General features: G+C 36.3%; 1 protein-coding gene across 4 annotated transcripts in view; it reads right to left on the bottom strand.

Annotated features, from left to right (window-relative positions):
• Positions 1–25,315, bottom strand: part of NKAIN3 (sodium/potassium transporting ATPase interacting 3) — an 802,780-nt gene that overhangs the window by 428,912 nt on the left and 348,553 nt on the right. For all 4 annotated transcript variants that reach the window (XR_008504228.2, XM_054499190.2, XM_063668809.1 and 1 more), the window contains exon 2: positions 3,437–3,574. Coding sequence is in view for 3 of the 4 variants with exons in the window: in XM_054499190.2 (XP_054355165.1) it covers positions 3,437–3,574 (138 nt within the window). In the remaining variant the exon portion in view is untranslated. The remainder of the gene's footprint in view (positions 1–3,436; positions 3,575–25,315) is intronic.

The following is a 25,315-nucleotide window of genomic DNA, read 5'->3' as shown; positions in this document are numbered from 1 at the left end:
CAACAGAGAAGTGACAGCAGTTTCATCATGGGTGGACTCTGTGAACTAGTAGGACACTAGATAAGAAAAATAATCAATAAGTATGTACTGAGCACTAATTACATTCTATGCTCTCAAAGAACACTTTGCCTAGAAGACATAAACATGAAATTATAAAACATACTCAAGACACTCTAGAGGTGAAGGAGCAGAGAGTGATTCACCATTAACATGTATGGAAGAAGGTATCCATGAGAGACTGAGGAAATATTGCTAGACCAAGACACAAACACCAGGCAAGGCTACCAGAGCATGGGGCTGGTGAGGCAGGTGCAGCAGGAGGCCCATGACACTGAGGTGTGCAGACTCTCAGCCCTCCTGGGTCTCAGCCCTCCTGGGTCTCCTGAGTCTCCACACCTGGCTCAGGCCCTCCCCCAGGCCTTGCCCCACTGCTGATCTCATTCCTCTCCACCGCCATTTACTCACCTCTAGAGAGCCCCGGAACCTGCGCCTCCTCACTCCTTACATGGTTAGTGCCTGCAGAGCAGGGCCTCTGACATTTGAATTCTTTCTTATTTTTCCAAACTTAGCACAGTATAGGTCCTCAATAGATGCTTAATGAGTAAATCAGAATTGCTCTGATAGTCCCCCTTCTATGGGCCTTGTGGTGCCTCCGGCCCAGACCCCACTTCACTCCCTTCTTCCCTTGTGGATTCTCATACTTGTACTGCAGACCTCAGCTCTCAACTCCCTGCAGGGTGCCTAACCCCATTGCCCTGCTACAGGCAGATACCCCATTAGACATCTCATGGCTAGTGTGCTCCTTCGTATCACTTATCATGATTGCAATTTAACATTTATGTGGACAATTGTTTGATAAAGGCACACTTCTCTTCATTGCACTGTAAGGTAAGCACCCAGGAAGACAGAGAATGTGCCTGTGTTTTTGCTCACCAGTATAGTCCACACCTAACACAATGCCAAACACAGGGTAGAAGCTCAATAAATATCTTTTGAATTAATAAGTAAAAGAAAAAAGGGAGAAAGAAATTAGAAAAGAAAGAAGTGAGTAAAGGAAAGAGTATGGGAGAGGAAGGGAAAGAAGAAGGAAGAAAGGAAGGAAGGAAAAAAGGAAAGAAGGAAGGAAAGACAGAAAGAGGGAGGGAGAGAGGGAGGGAGGGAGGAAAGAAGGGAGTGAGGTTGGGTGGGAGGGAGGAAGGAAAAAAGGAAAGAGAGAAGGAAAGAAAGAAGGAAGGGAGGGAGGAAGGGTAGAAAGAAGGGAGTGAGGATGGGTGGGAGAGAGGAAGGAAAAAAGGAAAGAGGGAAGGAAGGAAAGAAGGAAGTGAGGGAGAAAGGATAGAAGGAAGGCAGGGAGGATAGGTAGGAGAAAGGGAGGGAGGGAGGGAGGGAGGAAGGAAGGAAGGAAAGAAGGGAGGGAGGGAGGGAGGCGGGGGACAAAGGAAGGAAAAAAGGAAGAATTGTTAGACATGAGTTTGGTCAAGTACATCAGGCAAGAATATTCTTAGGTCTTATCCAGCTAAGGACCCAGTGGTGGTTTTAAGCCAGTAATTTAAGAAAAGTACAAAGAGCAAATTGGAAGGGAGAAAGGTAGAAAATAAGAGGCAAAGTCCATCTATAGAAGAGAGAAGGCATAAGCCTCAACCAAGGCAGCAGTTGTGTGAATAGTGCATACAGTTAACATTTAGAGGGTAAAATCACCAGGACTAAATGTCACTGGTGTTTACCTATAGCTTCATTCTCTGGAAGCCATCTATGGTTTCAAAGCCACCAGGCATTTTGTTTCGCAGCAGAACACCAAAATCATAAAACGAAAAGTCTGTAATGAGTAAAACTGCTCTATATTCATAGTAACAAAGTAGAACACATTTAGAATTCGATAATAGCTTGATTATGCATGTTATGAAAACATCTTAGGCCTCAAGTCCAACTCCATAAAACCCCCTTCTGGGAGACTGTGTAGTTACTTAGCAGAGGCTACCTTTATGTTATTTTATTTTATTTTATTTTTATTTTTTTTTTTTGAGACAAGGTTTCTCTCTGTTGCCCAGGCTGAAGTGGAGTGGCATGATCATGGCTTACTGCAGCCTTGATCTCCTGGGTTCAAGCGATCCTCCTGCCTCGGCCCCCCAAATAGCTGGGACCACAGGCGCCCCAATGTCTGGCTACTTTTTGTATTTTTTTGTAGACACGGGATTTCTATTTAAAAAAAAACCCTAGCTGCCCTTGAACTCCTGAGCTCAAGCAATCCTCCTGCCTCAGCCTCCCAAAGTGCTGGGACTACAGGTGTGAGCCACCGTACCTGGTTGAGGCTATTTCTAAGAGAAGGAAAGTAAGGCAGAAATTGTTTAACCCTGGCAGCAAATTGAGAGCTATCAAATGCTCCCAAGGCCATTTGAATGCAGTCTATTCAGTTATCTATATCTGTGAAATGGTGAAAGACATAAAAAAGCCAAGTTTAAAAATCAAAATAGAGAATGGATTAACAGAAAAATTATAACTTTATTATTTTCCACAGGTGGAATTAGATTATGTCAAAGTGGAAAGATGGCATGTTTTTAAGTCTATGATTTTCTTCTTGTGAGGCAATGTCAGTGTATCCCAAGAAAATATCTAGTAATTCTACTGAACACTGTATATTTATTCAGGCTTAATGAACATTTTAAAGTATGTTACTCCAACTTACAATATGTGTATATGCTTATTATTTCTCACAACATTCTCACATGTGTAGCTTATAGTAATGCCCTCTTTTTATGTTATAGAAAAGACAACTAATTACTGTGAATAACTTCCATTAGATTGTGAGTCACAGCATACACCTCATTAAACTGTCCTGTAATGGAGTGTGTGCTGACCAAGTTTTGGATATATGTTTCAAATTTATCTTGACAAACAGAGAAATATTCAATATCAATCAGTATGAAATATGTTAGGGACGTGTACCAAATATCGATCCATACATGCACTTGTAATGTCCTAAATCAATTAAAATTAAAATATATTATTGTTTTCAGTGATTAAACAATTATGCTAGATAGATTTGTTTTTTGGAGTTAGTGACAAATGTCACTGAAAGTTAGGATAAATTAATAGTTAATGTACATTGCATCTAACTATTCTATAACCAAGACTACAAGCAGACCTCCTACTCTATCCAAACCCTATTTTGAATTTCCTTGTAAAACTTGAATTCAGTTACATTGTGAGTGCACCATGTCATCATACACTTTTGAGCATGTTGTTTTGATCTCACTGTACCACATTCATTATGTTGTATTTTCCACAGATAATCACTTCTTAACAAAATTTAACATTTGAGGACTAGAAAAGCAACGCCACATTATATCAGAAGAAGCCACTTAGAAATATTTTAATTATATTCTTATAGAAATTTTGAGTTGTTTATATGAAGAGAAATGATAAAAATAAGACTTACCACCATTATGTATCGAGGTCTGTACTGAATGGTCCCAAACAAACCCAATATGACAACTATTATGTGTAGAAAATTTCCAAGAATAGGTGCCCACTGGAAACCAAGGAAGTCAAAGATCTGCCTCTCTAATGCTGAGACCTATAAGAAAAAAAGAAAGTTCATTAGCATTGAATCCAAGCATCATCATACTATTTTAATCTTTATCTCATGGCTGGAGGAGTCTGCATATTCAACTTCAATCACACTTTTTGTTACCATTATTATTAGAATTTTCATTCTTATTTCATGTGCTGTTTTATGCACCTTCTCTCAGAAAATATACTAAGATAGTTTTGAGCATTATAACTTCAAGTATAATTAGATTTTAAATCTATCTGGAGAGTTAGAGATACACCTCTTAAATCATTTTCTACAGTAGAAAATCCAGACAGATTTTTTATGTTTTAAGTTCATCATTTTTATTTTTATATTAAAAATTATGTTTAATTATTAGGGGTACATAATAGGTATATATATTTATGGGGTACATGTGATGTCTTAATATAGGCATACATATGTAATAATCACAGCAGGGTAATTAGAGTATCCATCACCTCAAACATTCCTCTTTTCTTTTTGTTAGGAACATTCCAATTCTACTCTTTTAATTGTTTTAAAATATGTGATAAATTATTGTTGACTATAGTTACCCCGTTGTGCTATCAAATACTGGATCTTATTCATTCTATCTACCTCTATTTTTGCATTTATTAACCATCCTCATTTTATCTTTTCCTCGCTCCCCCTCCCAGCCTCTGGTAACCATCATTCTACTCTCCATCTCCGTGAGTTCAATTGTTTTAAATTTTTGCTCCCACAAATAAGTGGGAGAACATGTGAAGTTTGTCTTTCTGTGATTTTCTTATTTCATATCATTATGTTTAATAAAACGATTGGCTTAGTATAACATAATTGGATCAAAAACAAAGAACTCCTGGCTTGTGACACTAGAACTAGTATCATTTTGGAAAAAAACAAAAAACAAAAAAAACCTTCTACCTATCCCCGCTTTCTTGTGTGAAATATACATTAGCCAAATCTTGTCTCTTTCTTTTCCTTTCCTTAGATTGCCAATGGTGATAATGACTAACCACCTGTTCAAAATGAAGCTTACTCATTTACTTACTCTGGGCTCAAGACTCTGATCTAAAATTAGAGTTAACCCCTTTGAATCACATTTTATTGAGATCATATACCTACAAGAAAATTTATCTTGGATTAGATAGCATCCTTTTAGAATACCAAATAGAAATTATGAGGTCATTACAATTTTAGACATGCCACAGTTTATTATATTTGTATTACATACATCTACATTTTAAAACAATTATAAAATGTGTCAATATATACACAACCATTTATGATGAAACAGATGCATTTCATATGGTCCAGTGAATACCAAAAATGCCATTATTATGTTCTAACAGTATTTCTTGTATTCTACATTGAAAAATTTTACAATATCACCTGCTGTATTTGGACACGAATCATTATACATTTCAGGCATTTTTCTAGTTTTGTATTGATAAAATAGTAATTCTAATGAAATGATCCAGTGATTAGCCATACTGATGGCACTGGAAACTGCAGCTTTGAAATGAAAATGGCACCCTAGGTATTTTTCTAGTTATGTGGCAGGTGTATGCTTGAATAGCTTTAATTTCCTTGGACATAAAGAAATGTCCTCTATCCAGTAAGCTGAATTTACCTTGGTTAAGATTTGCCTTCAGCAAGCGATGGAGGAAAAGAGAGCGAACGCCTAAAGAAAACCACAACAGATCCACATTCATTTCACGGGTATTTCCTGATCATGGAGTGATATGAATCAGGATACATTCAGGATTCATCTCTTGAATCCATAAATGTTCAGAAATGGCTAAAACACAAAATATCAGAGCAAGGTAAGAAGCAACACAGTGTTTTCAACCTCCTGCTTGTCTCTGCTTGTGACTCTAATTACTCCTTAGGAACCTTTCTCTAAAAATTAGTTCCTGGGAACTTTTCTATGCAGCATTTTATTTATAGGCCCATCAGTGATACAAATATGTATTTTTTACATGTCCAAACATAACTAAAATACTAAAAAAAAAAAAAAAAAAAGGAAGCCCTGAAGAGCAGCTGCAGGCCATTCATTCTGAAAACAAAACAAAACAAAAACAAAAAAAACCACGCTATTTTAAAGCAGTTGTGCATGACAAAAACCTTTAAGGTGAACTTTCAAAGAGAAAAACTCATTTTCTTTTCTGTCAGTAGATGCATGGATAACATTCTCTTTTATGATATTAAAGAAAACACAGGTAATGAAAGAGAAGCCAAATTAATGCCACTTATGAGAAAATATGCATTTTACATTGAAGGCACTCTCTCTATTTATTAATATTTATTCCCTGAGAACTTAAAAAAATGAATTGAGGTGGGAAGAAATAAGAGCACAAATAAAAAGCCATGAAAAACAGAGAAGGGAGCATATCGAGAATACGGAGAAGGGCAGCTGTAACAACGAAACAAACTGTGAAAACTAGATTTGAGTATTATAAATTTGAAAAGGTAACTAACAACAACAAAGACTTCAAAAATAAACAAAACACCATTGTATTTTTTACCTAATTATTCTATCTAACTTCCATTTTAGTTACTTAGCCATTTTGTTTACTGGCTAATATTTTCTCTCTAAATGTCATAATCTCTAGAGACACCACTTTTTGCCCTTGACTGTAATATTTATAATAATGACCCAGAGACCCCAAATAAGGTGCAATTATATCCAAGTTGCTTTGTTAAGTCGGAAAATGGATGAATGTTCTTTAGAAATATCTCGGTTAAAATGGCTCTAATCTGTGGTGTTGGGGAGATGCTAGCCTTGGTTGGGGGGGCAGGAGGCATCCCTTCCCCATTCTATGGTCAGTGAACTTAAGTTGGGAACTTGATGTCTGCCATGATGGGAATATTTGCAAAATGGAAATCCGAAAATGCTGAAAATTAGAATTTGTTTATATGCATGTTTCGAGAACCTATGTTAAACTTTTACCTGCACACCACTGAATATGGTACCTAGAAAACAGTGGTTGTGATTCAGAAGAGCAGTGGAAGGAAGTCACTAAATTGTAATGTAGCATAAATAGAAAGCAATCAGTCCAGATGAGGGCAGAAGGGTAGAGGACTGAAAGAGGATCTCTGCAGAGATGCCCAAGTGAAGAGAATGAATGAGACCCTTACAGAAATTGAGTTTTAAAAAAAGTAGAGAAATAAAGAAAATCTAAAGGGAGTAAGATGCTCCAGAGAAGGTGAAATCAACAGACCTAAAGAAAAATGCATCTTTTGCTCATTTTTTGATCAGATTATTAGATTTTTTAATAGAGATGTTTGAGTTCCTTATATATTCTGACTTATTAACCCTTTGTCAGATGGGTAGTTTGCAATTTTTTTCTCCCATTCTGTGAGTTGTCCCTCCACTTTGTTGATTGTTCCCTATGCTGTGCAGAAGCTTTTTAACTCGATGTGATCCCATTTGTCAATTTTTGGTTTGGTTGCCTGTGCTTGTGGGATATTCCTAAAGAAATCTTTGCTCAGTCCAATGTCCTGGAGAGTTTTCCTAGTGTTTTCTTCTTGTAGTTTTATAGTTTGAGGTCTTAGATTTAGGCCTTAAATCTATTTTGATTTAATTTTTGTATATGGCAAGAGATATGAGTCCAGTTTCATTCTTCTGCATATGGATACTCAGTTTTCCCAGACCCATTTATTGAAAAGATTGTCCTTTCCCCAATATGTGGTTTTAGCATCTTTGTCAAAAATTAGTTCACTTTAGATATATAAGTTTATTTCTGGGTTCTCTATGCTGTTCCATTAATCTATGTGTCTTTTTTTATGCCAGTGCCATACTATTTCAGTTACTATAGCTCTGTAGTACAATTTGAAGTCAGGTAATGTGGTTCTCCAATTTTGTTATTTTTGTTAAGGACAGCTTTGGATATTCTGGGTGTTTTGTGACTACATATAAATTTTAAGATTGTTTTTTCTATTTCTGTGAAGCATGTCATTGGTATTTTGGTAGAGAGCACCTCAGATCTGTGGATTGCCTTGGGTAGTGTGGATATTTTAACAATATTGATTCTTTCAATCCACAAACATGGAATATCTTTCCATTTTTTGGTGTCCTCTTAAAATTTCTTTCATCCATGTTTTATAGTTTTTATTGCAGAGATCTTTCACATTTTTGGTTAATTCCTAGGCATTTAATTTTATTTGTAGCTATTATGAATGGGATTACTTTCTGGGTTTCTTTTTTAGATTGTTTGCTGTTGGCATACAGAAATGCTACTGATTTTTGTATGTTGATTTTGTATCCTGCAACTTTACTAAATTTGTTTGTCAGTTCTTATATTTTTGGTGGAGTCTTTAGGTTTTCCCAAATATAAAATAATATCATCTGCAAACAAGGCTAATTTGATTTCTTCCTTCCCAATTTGATGCCCTTTATTTCCTTCTCTTACGTGAATGCCCTAGTTAGTACTTCTGGTACTATGCTGAATAACAGTGATGAAAGTGGGCATGCTTGCTGAGTTCCAGGTTCTAGAGGAAACACTTTCAGTTTCTCCCTATTCAGTATGATACTAGCTGTGGGTCCATTGTATATGGCTTTTATTTGTTGAGGTAATTCCTTCTATACCCAGTTTTTTTGAAAGGTTTTTATCCTGAAGGGATGGTGACATTTATCAAATTCCTTTTCAGCATTAATTGAAATGATCATATGGTTTTTGAGTTACTTCTCGAAAGAAGACATATAAATGGCCAATGGGTATATAAAAAGGTGGTCAACATTACTGATCATCAGAGAAATGCAAACCAAAACTGCAATAAGATATGATCTCACCTCAGTTAAAATGGCTTATATCCAAAAAACAGGCAATAGCAAATGCTGGCAAGGGTGTAGAGAAAAGAGAAACCCTGTACACTGTTGGCAGAAATGTAAATAATTACAACCACTATGGAGAACGGTTTGAATTTATTTCTGGGTTCTCTATGCTCTTCTATTAATCTATGTGTCTGTTTTTATGCCAGTGCCATGCTGTTTCAGTTACTACAGCTCTGTAGTATAATTTGAAGTCAGGTAATGTGATTCCTCCAATTTTGTTATTTTTGTTAAAATAAACTAAATAAAATAAATTCAAAAAACTGAAAATAGAGCTACCATATGATCCAGCAATCTCACTTATAGGTTTATACCCAAAAGAAAGGAAATCAGTATATCAAAGTGATATCTGTACTTCCATGTTTATTGCAGCACTATTCACAATAGCCAAGATTTGGAAGCAACCTCTGTCTATTAAGAGATGAAAGGATAAAGAAAATGTGGCACATATACACAATGGAGTAGTATTTAACCATAAAAAGAATAAGATCCTGACATTTGTATCCTGTCATTTGCCAGAGCATGGACGGAACTAGAGGTCATTATGTTAAGTGAAATAAGCCAGGCACAGAAAGACAAACTTCACATGTTCTCACTTACTTGTGGAGCTAAACATAAAAACAATTGAACTCATGGGGACAGAGAGTGGAATGATAGTTACCAGAGGCTGAGAAGGGTAGTAGGGGTTGGAGGAAGTGGAGAGGTTAATGAGTACAAAAAAAATAGAAAGTATGAACAAGGTCTAGTATTTGATAATACAACAGAGTGACTATAAGTAATAATTTAATTGTACATTTTAAAATAGCTAAAAAAGTATAATTAGATTGTTTGTAACACCAAGAATGAATGCTTGAGATGATGGATACCCCATTTATCTTGATGTGATTATCACACATTGCAAGCCTTTATCATAAAATTGCATGTACCCCATAAGTCTATACACCTACTATGTACCCACAAAATTAAAAATTAAAAGCTTAAAAAGAATGAACAAAATAAAATAATACTTGAAATTCTTAGATACTTAAAAAAAGAACAATGGAATTATTTCTAAAGAAAGCTAAAGTAGGTAAGAATCTGTACACTATAAAGAATAGGATGAAAATAAATATCTTTTATTAAAAAGTTACAAAGTAAAGGTAATCAGGATCTTAATAAAAAGGAAGAAAAGAAGGCAGGAAAGAAAGAAGGAGGAGAGGAGGGAAGTAAGAAGGAAAATAAACCAAATCATATACATAACGAAAGCATGGTTCAAAAATACCAAAAAATTAAAATGGGGCATGATTTTCATGTAAATTGAAGAAAACATTGAAATAGCCTTGTTGAGTGGCACAGCACAGGAAACACTGTAGCTGCAATTGAGGAATGAAACCCTAGCTCATGCTAGGTGCTGCATGAAAAATATTTCACAGTCATTATAACTATTGTATTAGATTATACCTTTAAGAATCAAATTGTAAAAGACTTGAAAGTCTTCAGTATGGTTATTGAACAAAATACTAGTGTTATTTGACCATATGAAGTATATCTAAGAGAGGTTGGAATGGGCTGAATGTTATGTGTCTATATTTTGTATGTCATGGCAAGGAGGAAGGGGCATGTTTTAAAATTCTTCCTGCAGAGTCAGGTGTTTTCTTATGAGGCTCCAAGGTGAAAATAACATTTCCTGCAAGTCTATGAATCATTAGCCATGCCCCACATTAACTACCTATACTCCCAGTAACGTAAGAAATGTCCTTGCTTGCTTATTTCATCCTCAAGCAATGTATATAGAGACAAATGGGAGTGCCTTTAAAATACAATGTTTCTTATTGACACATTGATGTGGTTTGACTCTGTGTCCATACCCAAATCTCATCTTGTAGCTCCCATAATTCTCACGTTGTTGGAGGAACCCAGTGGGAGATGATTGAATCATGGGGACAGGTCTTTCCTGTGCTTTTCTCATGATAGTGAATAAGTCTCATGAGATCTAATGGTTTTAAAAAGGGGAGGTTCCCTACACAAGCTCTCTTCTCTTGTCTGCCACTAAATGAAATGTGTCTTTCACCTCCTGCCATGATTGTGAGGCCTCCCCAGCCATGTGGAACTATAAATCCAATAAACCTCTTTCCTTTGTAAATTGCCCAGTCTCACGTATGTCTTTATCAGCAGTGTGGAAACAGACTAATACAGTAAATTAGTACCAGTAGAGTGAGGTGCTGCTGAAAATATACCCAAACATGTGGAAGTGACTTTAAAACTAGGTAACAGGCAGAGGTTGGAACAGTTTGGAGGGCTCAAAAGAACACAGAAAGATGTGGGAAAGTTTAGAATTTCCTAGAGACTTGCTGAATGGCTTTGACAAAAATACTGATAGTGATTTGAACAACAAGGTCCAGGCTAAGGTGGTCTCAGAAGGAGATGTGGAACTTGTTGGGAACTGGAGCAAAGGTGACTCTTGTTATGTTTAAGCAAAGAGACTGACAGCATTTTGTCCTCTTGAACTTGAGAGAGATGATTTAGGGTATCTGATGGAAGAAACTTCTAAGCAGCAAAGCATTCAAGAGGTGACTTGGGTGCTGTTAAAGGCATTCAGTTTTGAAAGGGAAACAGAGCATAGAAGTTTGGAAAATTTGCAGCCTGACAAGGCAATAGAAAAGAAAATCCCATTTTCTGAGGTGAAATTCAAGCCAGCTACAGAAATTTGCCTAAGTAAAGAGAAGCCCAATGTTAATCCCCAAGACAATGGGGAAAATGTCTCCAGGGCATGTCAGAGGTCTTCATGGTGGCCCCTCCAATCACAGGCCTGGAGGCCTAAGAAGAAAAAGTGGTTTCATGGGCTGGCCCAGGGTTCCTATGCTGTGTGCAGCCTAGGGATTTGGTGCCCTAGGTCCCAGATGTTCCAGCTATGGTGTAAGGAGCCAACATAGAGCTCGGGACAAGGCTTTAGAGGGTGCAAGCCCCAAGCCTTGACAGCTTCCATGTGGTGATGAGCCTGTGGGTGCACAGAAGTCTAAGAAATGGGGTTTGGGAACCTCTGTCTGGATTTCAGAAGATTTATGGAAATGCCTGGATGCCCAACAGAAGATTGCTGCAGTGGCAGGGCCCTCATGGAGATCCTCTGCTAGGGCAGTGTGGAAGGGAAATGTGGGGTTGGCGCTCCCATGCAGAGTCCACACTGGGGTACTGCCTAGTGGAGTTGTGAGAAGAGGGTCACCATCCTCCAGACCCCAGAATGGTAGATCCACCAACAGCTTGCACTGTGTGCCTGGAAAAGCTGCAGACACTCAACATTAGCCAACAAAAGCAGCTGGGAGGGAGGCTGTACCCTGCAAAGCCACAGAGGTGGAGCTGTCCAAGACCACAGCAACCAACCTCATGACTAGCCATCATGGTGAAACCCCTTGTCTACTAAAAATACAAAAATTAGCCAGGCATGGTGGCTTATGCCTGTAGTCCCAGCTACTTGGGAGGCTGAGGCAGGAGAATCACTTAAACCTGGGAAGCAGAGGTTTCAGTGAGTCAAGATTGCAACACTGTACTCCAGTCTGGGCAGCAGAGTGAGACTGTCTGAAAAAAAAAAAAAAAAGCCTATTTCAATAACACAAGACTTATTTGAAATGGCCTAGGAAATACCAATTTGGCTAATAAGAATGATATTTAGAGCTTTTAAATCACACTTTAAGGAAAGAGTTGATTCTTCATGTTTATGAAATATTTATCACATGAATTCCTAGGCTAGAGACTACACACAAGACAGTAGCAGTCACACAATACTCTATAATTTATTTTGTGAAACTATGATTTGACCAAATGCTTTCTTATGATTCTGCCAATATGTGTGACCCTGTTTTAATCTTTTTCATTGTGTCTACCTTTAGTGAATAGTGGAAAAATCCAAGTGGAATGAGAGTAAAAGGCAGCTCACTTTGAGCTGTCTGTTGGAAAGGCATGATTGGTTTTAAGATGTGATGAGATTTGGAGGGACCAGAGGTGAAATGATATGGTTTGGCTCTGTGTCCCCACCCAAATCTCATCTTGCAGCTCCCATAATTCCCATATGTTATGGGAGGAACCTGGTGGGAGATGATTGAATCACAGGGGCGAGTCTTTCTTGTGCTGTTCTCGTAATAGTGAATAAGCCTCACGATATCTGATAGTTTTAAAAATGGGAGGTTCCCTCCCCAAGCTCTCTGCTCTTGTCTGCTGCCATGTGAGATGTGCCTTTCACCTTCAGCCATGATTGTGAGGCCTCCCAACCATGTGGAACTGTAAGCCCAATAAACCTCTTTCCTTTGTAAATTGCCCTGTCTCGAGTATGTCTTTGTCAGCAGTGTGAAAACGGATTAATATACCCATATATGATGATTAATGCTTCATGTGGCATTCTTCATAATTGCTCATAACAATTATTCTTAATTGTAAACATTAATTTACACATAAAACTAAAGAGCTATGAAAACTTCAGGTGACTAAATATATTCCTTGGTATTTGACCAAACTGGTCTATAGGATAAGCATCTGGCCAAATAAGAGCTAAGAAAGAAGGCTCATTCTTGTTGAGCGGGTACCCCTGGAGATTCTTCACAATAAGGAAAGTGAGCTGCCTTTTACTCTCATTCTACTTGGATTTTTCCACTGTTCACTAAAGGTAGACACAATGAAAAAGATTAAAATAGGGTCACACATATTGGCAGAATTGTAAGAAAGCATTTGATCAAATCATAGTTTCATAAAATAAATTAAAGTGTATTGTATGACTGTTACTCTCTTGTGCGTAGTCTCTAGCGTAGGAATTCATGTGATAAATATCTCATAATCATGAAGAATCAACTCTTTCCTTAAAGTGTGATTTAGAAGCTCTAAATATCATTCTTAGCCAAATTGGTATTTCCTAGGCCATTTCAAATAAGTCTTGGGTTATTGAAGTAGGCTTTTTTTTTTTTTTTTTTTTTTTTCAGACAGTCTCACTCTACTGCCCAGACTGGAGTACAGTGTTGCAATCTTGACTCACTGCAACCTCTGCCTCCCAGGTTTAAGTGATTCTCCTGCCTCAGCCTCCCAAGTAGCTGGGACTACAGGCATGAGTCACCATGCCTGGCTAATTTTTGTATTTTTAGTAGACCAGGGGTTTCACCATGATGGCCAGTCTGTTCTCAAAGTCCTGGCCTCAAATGATCTGCCCACCTCAGCCTCCCAAAGTGCTGGGATTACAGGCATGGACCACTGTGCCCAGCCTGAAGTAGTCTTCTTTATGTCTGGAAAGTTCACATATGCCTCAACTCCACTAACACATTATTTGCTCTAAAATCTCCTATCCATTCAACTCCCAAGGGACTTTTCATGCTTGAGGTTGATGAAGCCCAACTTCTATGTACATCAGCATGGGTTAGGCCAAGTACAGTTTTATATTTTAAAATGTAATTTCAGAGTATTATTTTCAGGGCTCTGAAAAAAAGCTCAATAGCATTTGTATCATGACCCTACTTCATCATGTAATACCACAGAGTCCTAATAACCTGGAGACTTGCCACTATGCTAGACAGGGCTACTCTGGAGAAGTTTCCATGTGTCTACAGGCAGGTGAATAAGCCTTAGGATGAATATAGACTTTGAGATGGATCCAGGAATTCTATATTTGTAATGCTTGTGATGCAGTTCAACCAACAAAGACAGTTGTAGTTTGATATATCACCTCCTTTTCCTATTACTTGGTTTTTAGTACCATCCCTGGTGGCCTGAATGGTCATTAGCACTTATGTAGCTAGGTGAGGTGGAATTGCACATGCTTAGAGGAAGAGTACTTTCCTTAATATCAAGTGTGATTGTCTAGGTTGTTCCTTGAACTAGCCCTTCTAGATGAAAGAATTGTCTCCAGAACATTTGAAAAGGCTACTTGAATTCTGTTTATATATGTTTTAGTCCCTATATCTCAAGAAGTGAAATGGGGATTTCTTATCCTTAAAATTCAATAATAAAGATGTAAACTACTTTGCCAGGCAAACAATATGGGATCTCAGAAAACAGCTACATGTTGTGTGGCAACTCTATTTTATTTTAAGAGATAAGGAACTGTGGATCACATCTTAAGGAAAGTTTTCTGTTAAAAGAGGAATGAATATTACATTGCAAATAGACAGATTTATGGAAGCTGATGAACTGAAAAAGTGCATGTGAATGACATCTATGTATCACAAATTCACTCAGGAAAGTCTTTTGTTTTTCTTGTGCACTGACTCAGAATATCAACTGGCAGAGTGAAAATGATTTTGCAAAATTTTCAATATGTCGAAAAAGGCAAATATATTAAAGAAATATTCTAAAGCCTACAAAACAGTAATACTATGGATATGACAATATTTGTCACTTCAATTTTTTATATTTATTAATCTAATCTGATGCTATCCCTATTAGATATAGGAAGATACTCAGAATGATCAACTAATTAACCTCAGAGCTGGGACCTAGTATATTTATGCTCTGACCATACCATTCTGAAATCATGCAGTCAAAATGCATACTGTTTAATGAGTTTAAATTCAGAAATAAGCTTTATCATAAAATGTAGGAAAAAATATAGGATGCATGATGCTGTGTTTCGTGATTTAGTCCTCTTTCTTCTCCACCCCACCCATATCTAGGTGGGGCAATTTCTTCCTCAAGTGTTTACAAAAGGAAAGTTGCACTTTTCAGAAACTTATTAGCTGTGCTATCTTAGTCAACCTTCAATTTATCAAAAGTAGGTAACAGTAATCTTTAATTTGATATACATGTCAAAAACATAGATGGCATTCGATAAGTAGAAAAAGTAGTATATTTATTTCCTATTGCTATTTCAGTGTTCTAGCAAATTACCAAAACTTATATTACTTTATTACTTTATAATCTTTTTACTTTATAATATTATATTACTTTATTATCTTTTGTAGTCCAGAATCTGAAACAGGTATCAACGGGCTAAAATCAAGGAATCAGAAGGGCTGCATTCCTTCTGGAGGCCATAGGGGAGACTTCCTTTTTTTAACTTTTCCAGCTTCTAGAAGTTCCCCACATCTCTTAATGGGTGGCCCTCTTCCACCATCTTCAAAGCCAGCCACAGTGGGCTGAGTCCTCATGCTACCATCATTCTGTTCCTTCTCACCTGTCTCCTTCTTCCACTTATAAAGACCTTTATAATTACATTGAGCCCTTTTGGATAATTTAGGAAAACTTTCAATTTCAAGAACAGCTAAATACTTAATTCCATCTGTGACGTGCAATCTCCTTTGTCATGTAAAGTAAAATATCAACACATTCCAGTGATTCAGACATGGACATCTTTGGGGCCAATATTCTGTCTACCACACCATTTCTTCTTGCTCTGTCAATTCGGAGTTCCCTTGTTAATGGTACCCTGCCAGCTAGCGGGCATGTATGCACATCTCAGCCTGGCTCTGACCGGTCTAAGAAGAATCTTGAGTCTCTCTTTTTCTCCCAACCCCAGAAAACCACATCTGAGCTAATGTTACTGTCTGTTCCACTCCTTCTAGGACCAACCCTATTACTTAGGTGACCAGGACTTCTCCCACACCATCCTGAATCCACTGGAAGTTTTCATTCCAGAAAAATTCATTGAAGTAGCATTATAATTCAAAATTTGTAATATAGGTATAAGAATTTTGATATAAAGAAACATAGCCTTAACTCTACAAAAGTACTTATAAAGCTATATCCACAAAGCATAATAGAAAGGAAAAGATAAAGATTTCCAGTATATATCCTAGAGTATATATATCCTATATACTACTAATACCCCATTTGAGATTAAAGTATTATGAATAAGTTCCTTTTCTTTGCCTAGAAAAATAACTTTCATGTCTATAATAAGGAAAATCATTTGAGTTTCACTAGTGATACTTAATGATCAATAGTAACATTCAGCACTTATGCAGTGATTTTTATTTTCAAGCTGCTCTACTGACATTCATCAAATTCAAGATACTCTGACTCTTTAAAGATGAATCAACTGAAAAAAAAGTTGGAGCTGGGGTCTCTGGAGTCCAGAGTATGGTATGTTTTGTGGTGGCAGGGATTATGAAAACCAAATGATAACAGATGACTAGATGAAGAGAAAGATTTTACATATATGATTAATGTAATGTGGAAAGACTGTGATGCAAACATAAAACATTTTTAAAAATACTTCTGCTCCAACCATTAGAATATAATTCACTATTTCCTTTTAGATTCAGTTTTATAAACATAAAGTCATTAATTTTTTTCTTTCTTTTGTTCACTCATTCATGTATTCAACAACTACCATTTAACAATTATGAGGTAAGCACTAGGAGTACAAAGGTGAATGGCAGAATTCTTGGTTGGAGGAGTTAGTTCTTACTCTGGTGGAGAAGACAGTCATAAAGCAAATAATTATAATAAAATATTATATATGCTATAGTAAATGGGTGTCCAAAGAGCCAAAGGAACAAAGAATAAAGGTGTTTAACCTCTGCCTGAGAAGACAAGCACATTCAAGGCACCTTTACAAAGAGGCTGCTGTTGAACACTATTCTCAAGCCATGATCAAAGGTATTGCAGAAGAAAAGGGTGGGGGCAGAACAATTAAAGCTAAAGGTAGAACAAAGCATTTCCATAAGCCGTGCAGTATCTGACGTGCCTCTGAAATAAATGCCTTAAAAACAGAGATAGCCTCTGCTTTACAAGAATGATGGATTGACTTGGGATTTTTTTGACTTTACAGTGGGCAAAAGCAACAAGCATTCATAGAAAGTGTACTTTGAGTACCTATACAACCATTATGTTTTTCATTTATAGTATAGACATTCAATAAATTACAAGATATTCAATACTTTATTATAAAATAAACTTTGTCTTAGGTTATTTTGCCCAATTGTAGGGTAATTTAAGTGTCTAATGTGAGCACATTTAAGGGAGGCTAGGTAGGATAAGTTATACTACTCAGTACGTTCGGTTCGGTGTATTAAATGCATTTTGGCTTTCAATATATTCAATTTACAATGTGTTTATCAGGACATAACCCCAACACAAGTGAAGTAGCATCTATATTCAATTTTAGTTTCACTAAACTTAAATCCACTTTCAAGTCTTTTTCTTAATTGCACAAGTTGTAGAAGCAATATTATGTAGTGGTAGATATTCAGACTCTTGGGCCAGACCATTTTGTTTCAAATCCTGGCTCTGCCATTTATACTGACATGTGATCCTGAGCAACATCCTTAAACTCTGTGCCTTGATTTCCCCTCTGTAAAATCAGGAAAATAATAGAAACTTTAATTGTTGTTTTGGTAATGAAATGAGTTAATATGTATAAGGCATTTAAATCCATGCCTGGCGCTCTCTCTCTCTCACACACACACACACACACATGCACACACATATGCCTATGTATACATATGTACGTACATATATAGGTACATACATACATATGGACATGTTTGGTCTTATATAATGATATGAAAATGATGTTTATAAAGGGAGAGATTGGAAATGAAATGTCTGATATTATAGGATAATAAAAGTACATGTTGATATATCAAAAAAATAAAATATTACATGCCCATAAAATAGTGTATATCTAAGATGTATTGATATAAAAATCTGATCACAATACTTTATGCAGGAAAAAATCATGTGTATGTATAATGGGATTTTACTTAATAATATGAAATTTATATTTATTCATTGAATCAACAAATATTTTGAGATTTTCCAAGTGTATGAAATGCTTGTGTAGCTATGCATATAAATCTTGTATGTGTACAGCTGTGTGTATGGAAACATACAATATTAAATCCATATATCTAAGTTACCTCTGAATGGTGAAATATTGGTTGTTTAAAAATTATTGCTATTCTAAATTTTCTAAATATTTTAGCCAACAAACACAAATTATCTGTGTTAAAAAGAGATTTTCTCCGTGTGTGTGTGTTTGTGTGTCCACCCACAGTAGGTAATACATTTTACATCTTCTACCACATACAAACTGAAACAAAACATCAAGAAGCAATGGTTAACTTTATTATGTGTGCCATACCCTGTTCTGTTCTGTTCTATTTTATTATATTTGATTATATAATGCTAGCCTAGACCTACTAAATTGATTTTCCAACCTAAAAATGGGCAGATCAAGAATTGGAGTTTGTATAACTCCAGTGTAGAACCCATATGGTGGAATGTGCCTCACATTAAGAAAAGAAAAGCAAGATGTACATGGTTAAAGACTTCGGAATTTACCTTGGTTACTGGGAAACCATTAAACGATTTATTTCTTGCATAAAGAAGTTTCATAAACAGCATTATTCTCTAAAAACACCTGGTCAGGTTTGGAGCTGTTTTGATCTTGCTCTGTAATGAGAGTGGAGAGGTAGTGGGGGTGAGGGTGGGACTCCGGCTAAGGGTAGGGAGCAAGACAGAAGCTATTGCAATGAGCAGGTAAGAGATGGCGTGGATGTGAACTCAAACTGTGGCCAAAGGGATTTAGAGGAGGGACCTTGTGTTAATATTTTTAAAATTAGTATCTAAAGGACAATCATTTGTGTGAAGTGAAGAACAAAGTAGGTCAATTCTGCTTACGTCTTCACACTGACCAAGAAAACTTGTTGGATGGCTATTGTTACAATCATTGAAAGCAGGGAAGAAAATCACCGTTTTGAAGCTAATGTGTTTGAATCTCTATGGAAGGTCTTACACAGCATCAGGTTACAGAGTCCAACTGTGGGCTTTCTCTGTCCTTTGATTTAAGGCAAATTAAAACCTAGTGTGTATGGTTCGCCTGATGGTTGTGCACTTAAGTGACTCAAAGCAAGGAGTTTTGAAATTCCCTGCAGAGCTCAATACTAGGTTTGGAAGCTCTCTCCTCCCTGTCTGTCAGTGTGTGCATGGAGAAGTCAAGTGTTTTCTTAATGTACATTAAACCAAATATAATTAGAATAATTCAAACAACAGCTGCAGATTGGGTACAAAACATCCTGTAGAGAAACCTAACACCTGCTAAAAATAACTTTTGGGTTATTCACTGTGAGAGATTATTTTAATCACTGCTTCTCTTATATCAACCCAGTTACCTTAACTAAATATAAAGAGTTTCAAGCTATGGTGCTTAACTCTGGGAAATGAGGTTCTCATAATTAAGTAAACTTTTGAAATATTTCCTTTGGTGGTACACATTTAAAAAATAATCTTACATTTTACTAACAGGTTCTTGCCAAGGGAAGGGTTTTTATACTTGTTTTCAAGCAGCACTAAAGACACTGATATAGATATAAAATATATCATGCCATAAAAATTTAGGGAGTGAATATTCTCATTCCCTCTCTTATACTAACTCAATAATCCTTTAGGTAAGAATGTCACAAAAAATAGGCAAAAGGAAACAATCTGTCAATATTCCTCAAGGATATTCCTTGATCTCAAAGAGTGTGATTTCATCATTTGATTCAGCTTCTAAGTATCCTTCCTCTGCCAAAAATTGTCCCAAAACCTAACTCCTCTTCCTTCTAACTCCCATGCAAAAGGTGCCCTTAAAAAAATGCAGTTATAGTCCACAAATAGCTCAAGCCAGGAATAAGGCAGCTATTTTAGCAAAAGCCCAACTTGCCAATTTGTTACAGAACAGTGATTGGAGATTGAATTTCAACCCTCCAGTGGAGCCATAATGAACCTGAGAGCACTAAAGTCGAACCCCTAGGATAGGTGACCCACACAATCCCACAAACAAGCTGGCAGGAACACAGCTACCATGGCATTTAAGACTCCCATGGTGGTTTTACATAAATGGCAACCCAGCATGAGACAACAGGAGACAGGGTTATGGGCCAAAAGTTTCTCTAAAGAATCTTTTCTCATGTTTATTTGTGATAGATACCACCTGCAAGAAGTTTTTCTTTTAAAAAGTCTCTTTAAAGTACACATTTTCAGCAAGAACTAGATATTTCATTTGGAAATGAAATTAAACGTTTCCTCCTTAGAAAATAATATATAGGAAAAAAACCCTTGTACATGTGAAAGTACTTATGCTATAGATAAGTGATTCTCATTTGAAAATCAACATGTACAAGAAACGCTTAAGTAACACACAGTTGATGGTGTTAAAGTAGGTTAAAGTAGGTTAACACCATCAACTATTTATCTTTCTTTTTGCCTTTTTTCTGCTACCCTAAATTCATTATGTAGCAGCTTCTTGAGTACTCTATTTCTGTTCATATCCTGGGAAAGGTAAACCATTGACAGTTGTAGTAAACCACTGACAGTAGAATGTGTCCTTGGTTGCAGAACTAATGAAAATGTTAGACAAAGATAGAAGTATTTCTGGTGTAACCTTGCATTTTATTTTTTTCTTCTTCACATTTATCATTAATGAAAAGCTGCGACCTAACCTGGTGAAATGGTCTTCATCAACTTTACGTGGGTGTTTTTACTCTTCAACATCTCAAGGGATAAACTCTTTTAAACAACTCTCAAGGGATGCTCATTTCTTTTCATCACGCTCTCACACTCTGTGGACATTGGAATGTTTCTTGAAGGACCAGGAAAGTTTGATTAGCCTCTTAATTTTCAAGGCTTTTAAAGAATATAAGTGTATAAAGAGGCTAAATAAAACAGAAGCTATCAAATGCTCTGTCTCCTGGCTTCTCTGCTAGTGACAGGGATCTAAGTGTTAAGTCCTTGACCTCTGATGCAGGTGGTCATATGGAGATACACTGTCAACACCCTGAGCTTTCATCTCAGCCACACCCTCATTCTTGCTTCCAGGAAGAATCCATATTTGTAAGTTTCTTTATAGGAGTAATGTCTTTTCTGATGATTTTATAGGCAATAAATGTAATTAATCACTATTCCACACTTTAGCTGAAAGTGTTAACATTACAGAAACACATATTTACAATGCTATGACTTATGTTTCAACAAGCCCCATATTTTAAAGTAAAATAAAGACTCATGTTTTTACAAATCTATTTCCATTTCTGATAAAGTTAGGGGAAGAAGTGTTAGTATTTGCCCATCATTATTTTGTGGTTGGCATTACCTACAGTATCTCATTAATCCTAATTCAGAAACCCTATGAAGTGAGTATTTCTGCCCTAATTTTACAGAGATTTAAAGAAACACCTACCACAACGAAGAAACACAACTAGTGATTATTGGAACCAACGTGAGGACCTCCTTCAGATTTTTACATCACAGTATGGCCTCTCCCCGAAGGTTTAGAGTAATTCCTACATTGCTTAAATATTTTATTAAACACATGTGGAGTTTATGAAGTGGTATACAGACAACATTTTATTTGTGCCTCATTCATGGATTTTTAAATCTGCAGTAGCAAGTTTATAGGAATAAACTCAACAAAACACAGAGAAGACTTCCACCTGCAGGAAGATGTAGTAGATATGCTTTTCTATAGTCCTCTTGCTAAGTCCATTCAAAAACTTTGACCATCGTGTATACAATAAACATAAAATAACTCTAAAAAGTGGAGAGAAGAAGGCAAAACATCCAGCTACCTGAGGAATGATGTGATGATTTCCCTGGGTTTTCTTTTTGCTGCATATACCTCATATTTGGAAGAGGTAAAATTGGTAACTCAGAAATGTCAATGAGTGCAAACAGAAAAGCCCCTTGCCTCCAAATCCTTCTCTCTTTAGCCAAAGGGGCAGGAAAAGTGTTGCCTAGCAAGAGAGAAAACTTTTAGACAATAACCATTACACTCTAGTCAAACACCACATACAAACTGGCTTGAAACAAATGGGAGATTAAAGATCTTCAACAAAAAATAAAAAGTCTCAGCTAAGAAATAGGGGATATAAAGAAGAATCAAAAATTGTAGAACTTGAAAATATGATAAATGAAATTAAAAGCTCAGTAGATAGGATCTACAACAGAAAGGAGAGGAGAGAGAAAAGATTCCGTGATGGCTAACCCCTGTAATCCCAGCACTTTGGGAGGCCGAGACGGGTGTATTACCTGAGGTCAGGAGTTCAGGGCCAGCCTGGCCAACATGTTGAAATCCCATCTCTACTAAAAAATACAAAAATTAGCCAGGTGTGGTGGTGGGTGCCTGTAATCTCAGCTGCTTGGGAGGCTGAGACAGGAGAATTGCTTGAACCCAGGAGGTGGAGGTTGTAGTGAGCTGAGATGACGCCATTGCACTACAGCCTGGGTGACAAGAGAGAAATGTCATCTCAAAAAAAAAAAAAATCTCACACCAGTTAGAATGGCAATCATTAAAAAGTCAGGAAACAACAGGTGCTGGAGAGGATGTGGAGAAATAGGAACACTTTTACACTGTTGGTGGGACTGTAAACTAGTTCAACCCTTGTGGAAGTCAGTGTGGCGATTCCTCAGGGATCTAGAACTAGAAATTCCATTTGACTCAGCCATCCCATTACTGGGTATATACCCAAAGGACTCTAAATCATGCTGCTATAAAGACACATGCACACATATGTTTATTGCAGCATTATTCACAATAGCAAAGACTTGGAACCAACCCAAATGTCCAACAATGATAGACTGGATTAAGAAAATGTGGCACATATACACCATGGAATACTATGCAGCCATAAAAAATGATGAGTTCATGTCCTTTGTAGGGACATGGATGAAATTGGAAATCATCATTCTCAGTAAACTATCGCAAGAACAAAAAACCAAACACCGCATATTCTCTCTCATAGGTGGGAATTGAACAATGAGAACACATGGACACAGGAAGGGGAACATCACACTTCGGGGACTGTTGTGGGGTGGGGGGATGGGGGAGAGATAGCATTGGGAGATATACCTAATGCTGGATGACGAGTTGGTGGGTGCAGCGCACCAGCATGGCACATGTATACATATGTAACTTCCCTGCACGTTGCGCACATGTACCATAGAGCCTAAAGTATAATAATAATAATAATAATAAAAAGAAAAAAAAGATTCAGTGAACTGGAAGATGAAATAATAAAAATTATGCGTATGAATAATATACATAAAACAGACTGAAAAAAATGAATGAAGACTGAAAGTCCTGTGGTATTATAACAAAATATCTGACATTTAAGTCACTGGAATACTGGAAAAAGAGGAAACAGGGTAAGGCTAAAAAATACTTGAGGAAATAATGGCTGAAAACTCCCCAAATTTAGCAAGAGAAATAAACCTACAGATGCAAGAAGATGAGTAAACCTTGACAAGAATAAACCCAAATAAATTCATGGCAAGATATATTGTAATTAAACTTCAGAAATTTAAACACAGATAAATTTATATTGATAGCAGCCAAAGACAATAGCTTACTTGCAGAAGAAACAATATGAATGACAAAAATATTTATCATAGAAATTACGAAAGCCAGAATGAAAAGCAAAATATTTCCCAAATCCTGGCTAAAAACATAAAGCTGTTTACCAAGTATCCTATATTCTGCAAAAATAACCTTTAGGAATGAGTAGAAATCAGGACAGTCTCAGATAAAGAAAAACTTGTTCTTGACAAAATTTGTTGCCAGCAGACTTACCCTGAAGAAAAGGCTAAAGAGAGTTCTCAAAATAGAAATAGAATGATCAAATAAGAAATTTTGAAGCAACAGGATAGCAGAAAGAATTACAGATATGGGTAAATACAGTAGGTTTTCTTTCTCCTCTTGAGCTTTCTAAATTATATGTTATGGTGGAAGCAAAATTGATAATACCATCTGTTGTGGTTCCAAATATATGTGGAGAAAATATTTAAAACAATTATATTATAAAAATGAGCAAGTAAAGAGATGTAAAGAAACGTAAGGTATTTATACTACCCCTGAAATGGTAAAACAATAACACTGATAGACTCTTATATGTATTCCACCATGACAGAAACCACTAAAAAAGCTATGCATGGAGATACACTCAAAATCACTATAGATAAATTAAAATGGCAATCTAAAAAATGTCCAAGTAACCTAAAGGAAGGCAGGGAAAGAAAGGAGAGAAATTTTACAAATGAGAAAAAACAGAAAGTGAAAACTAAAATGGTAGGCTTTAGTCTTAATATGTTGAGAAGAATCACATGAAATATAAATGGCTTAAATAAATCAATCAAACATAATTGTCAGAGTAGATTAAAAAACACATCTGTATGTTATCTACAAAAAACTCACTTCAAATAAATTATATAGGCAGGTTAAAATTCAAAGGCTAAAAATGAATGTATTATGGAAACCTCAATCAAAGGACAGCAAAAGTGGCTATATTAATATAAGAAAAAGTATACTACAGCACAAAGAAAATTACCAATATAATCAAACAACTAGATACCATTGCTTCTGCTACCCAGAAGCAATAGAAAACATATTCTTTTCAATTTCTATAAAATATATCAGATAGACCATATTTGGAGGCATAATCAAATTTCAACAAATGAAAAAGAATTGAAACTGGCAGTTTGTTCTTTGACCAAAATGGACTCAAATTGGAAATTAATAGCAGAAACACAAGAAACTCTCTCAAACTTTGAAACTAAACAACACACTTCTAATTAAGCTATCTTCAAATAAAAAGTCTCTATAGGAAGAAAAATACCTGGAACTGTATGAAACCGAAAATACAACATGCCAATATTTGTGGGACACAGCTTAAACATGTTGACAGGGAAATTTAAAGGGTAAAATTAAAGCATATATTAGAAAAAGAAAAAGTTCAAATCAGTAATCTAGGCTCCCACCTGAAAAACCTAGAAAAAGAACAAAATAAACCCAAGCATGCAGGAGAAAGGAAATGGTAGAGATAAGGAGAAATCAATGAATTTGAAAACAGAAAAACAATAGAGAAAATTAATCAAAAGGATACCACCAGTAATATGTTTGTTGAGACTTGTCTTATGAATCATAATGTTAGAAATTTTCATAATTGTTCTATAACTGACTTTTAAAATGTGCATTTTTGCCCATGGATGGGTAGACTCAATAT

The sequence above is a fragment of the Pongo pygmaeus genome, chromosome 7, assembly GCF_028885625.2.
Source record: "Pongo pygmaeus isolate AG05252 chromosome 7, NHGRI_mPonPyg2-v2.0_pri, whole genome shotgun sequence".
Lineage (NCBI taxonomy): Eukaryota > Metazoa > Chordata > Mammalia > Primates > Hominidae > Pongo > Pongo pygmaeus.
Note: the sequence above shows the minus strand (reverse complement) of the source record. Positions and strands in the feature narration are given on the sequence as shown.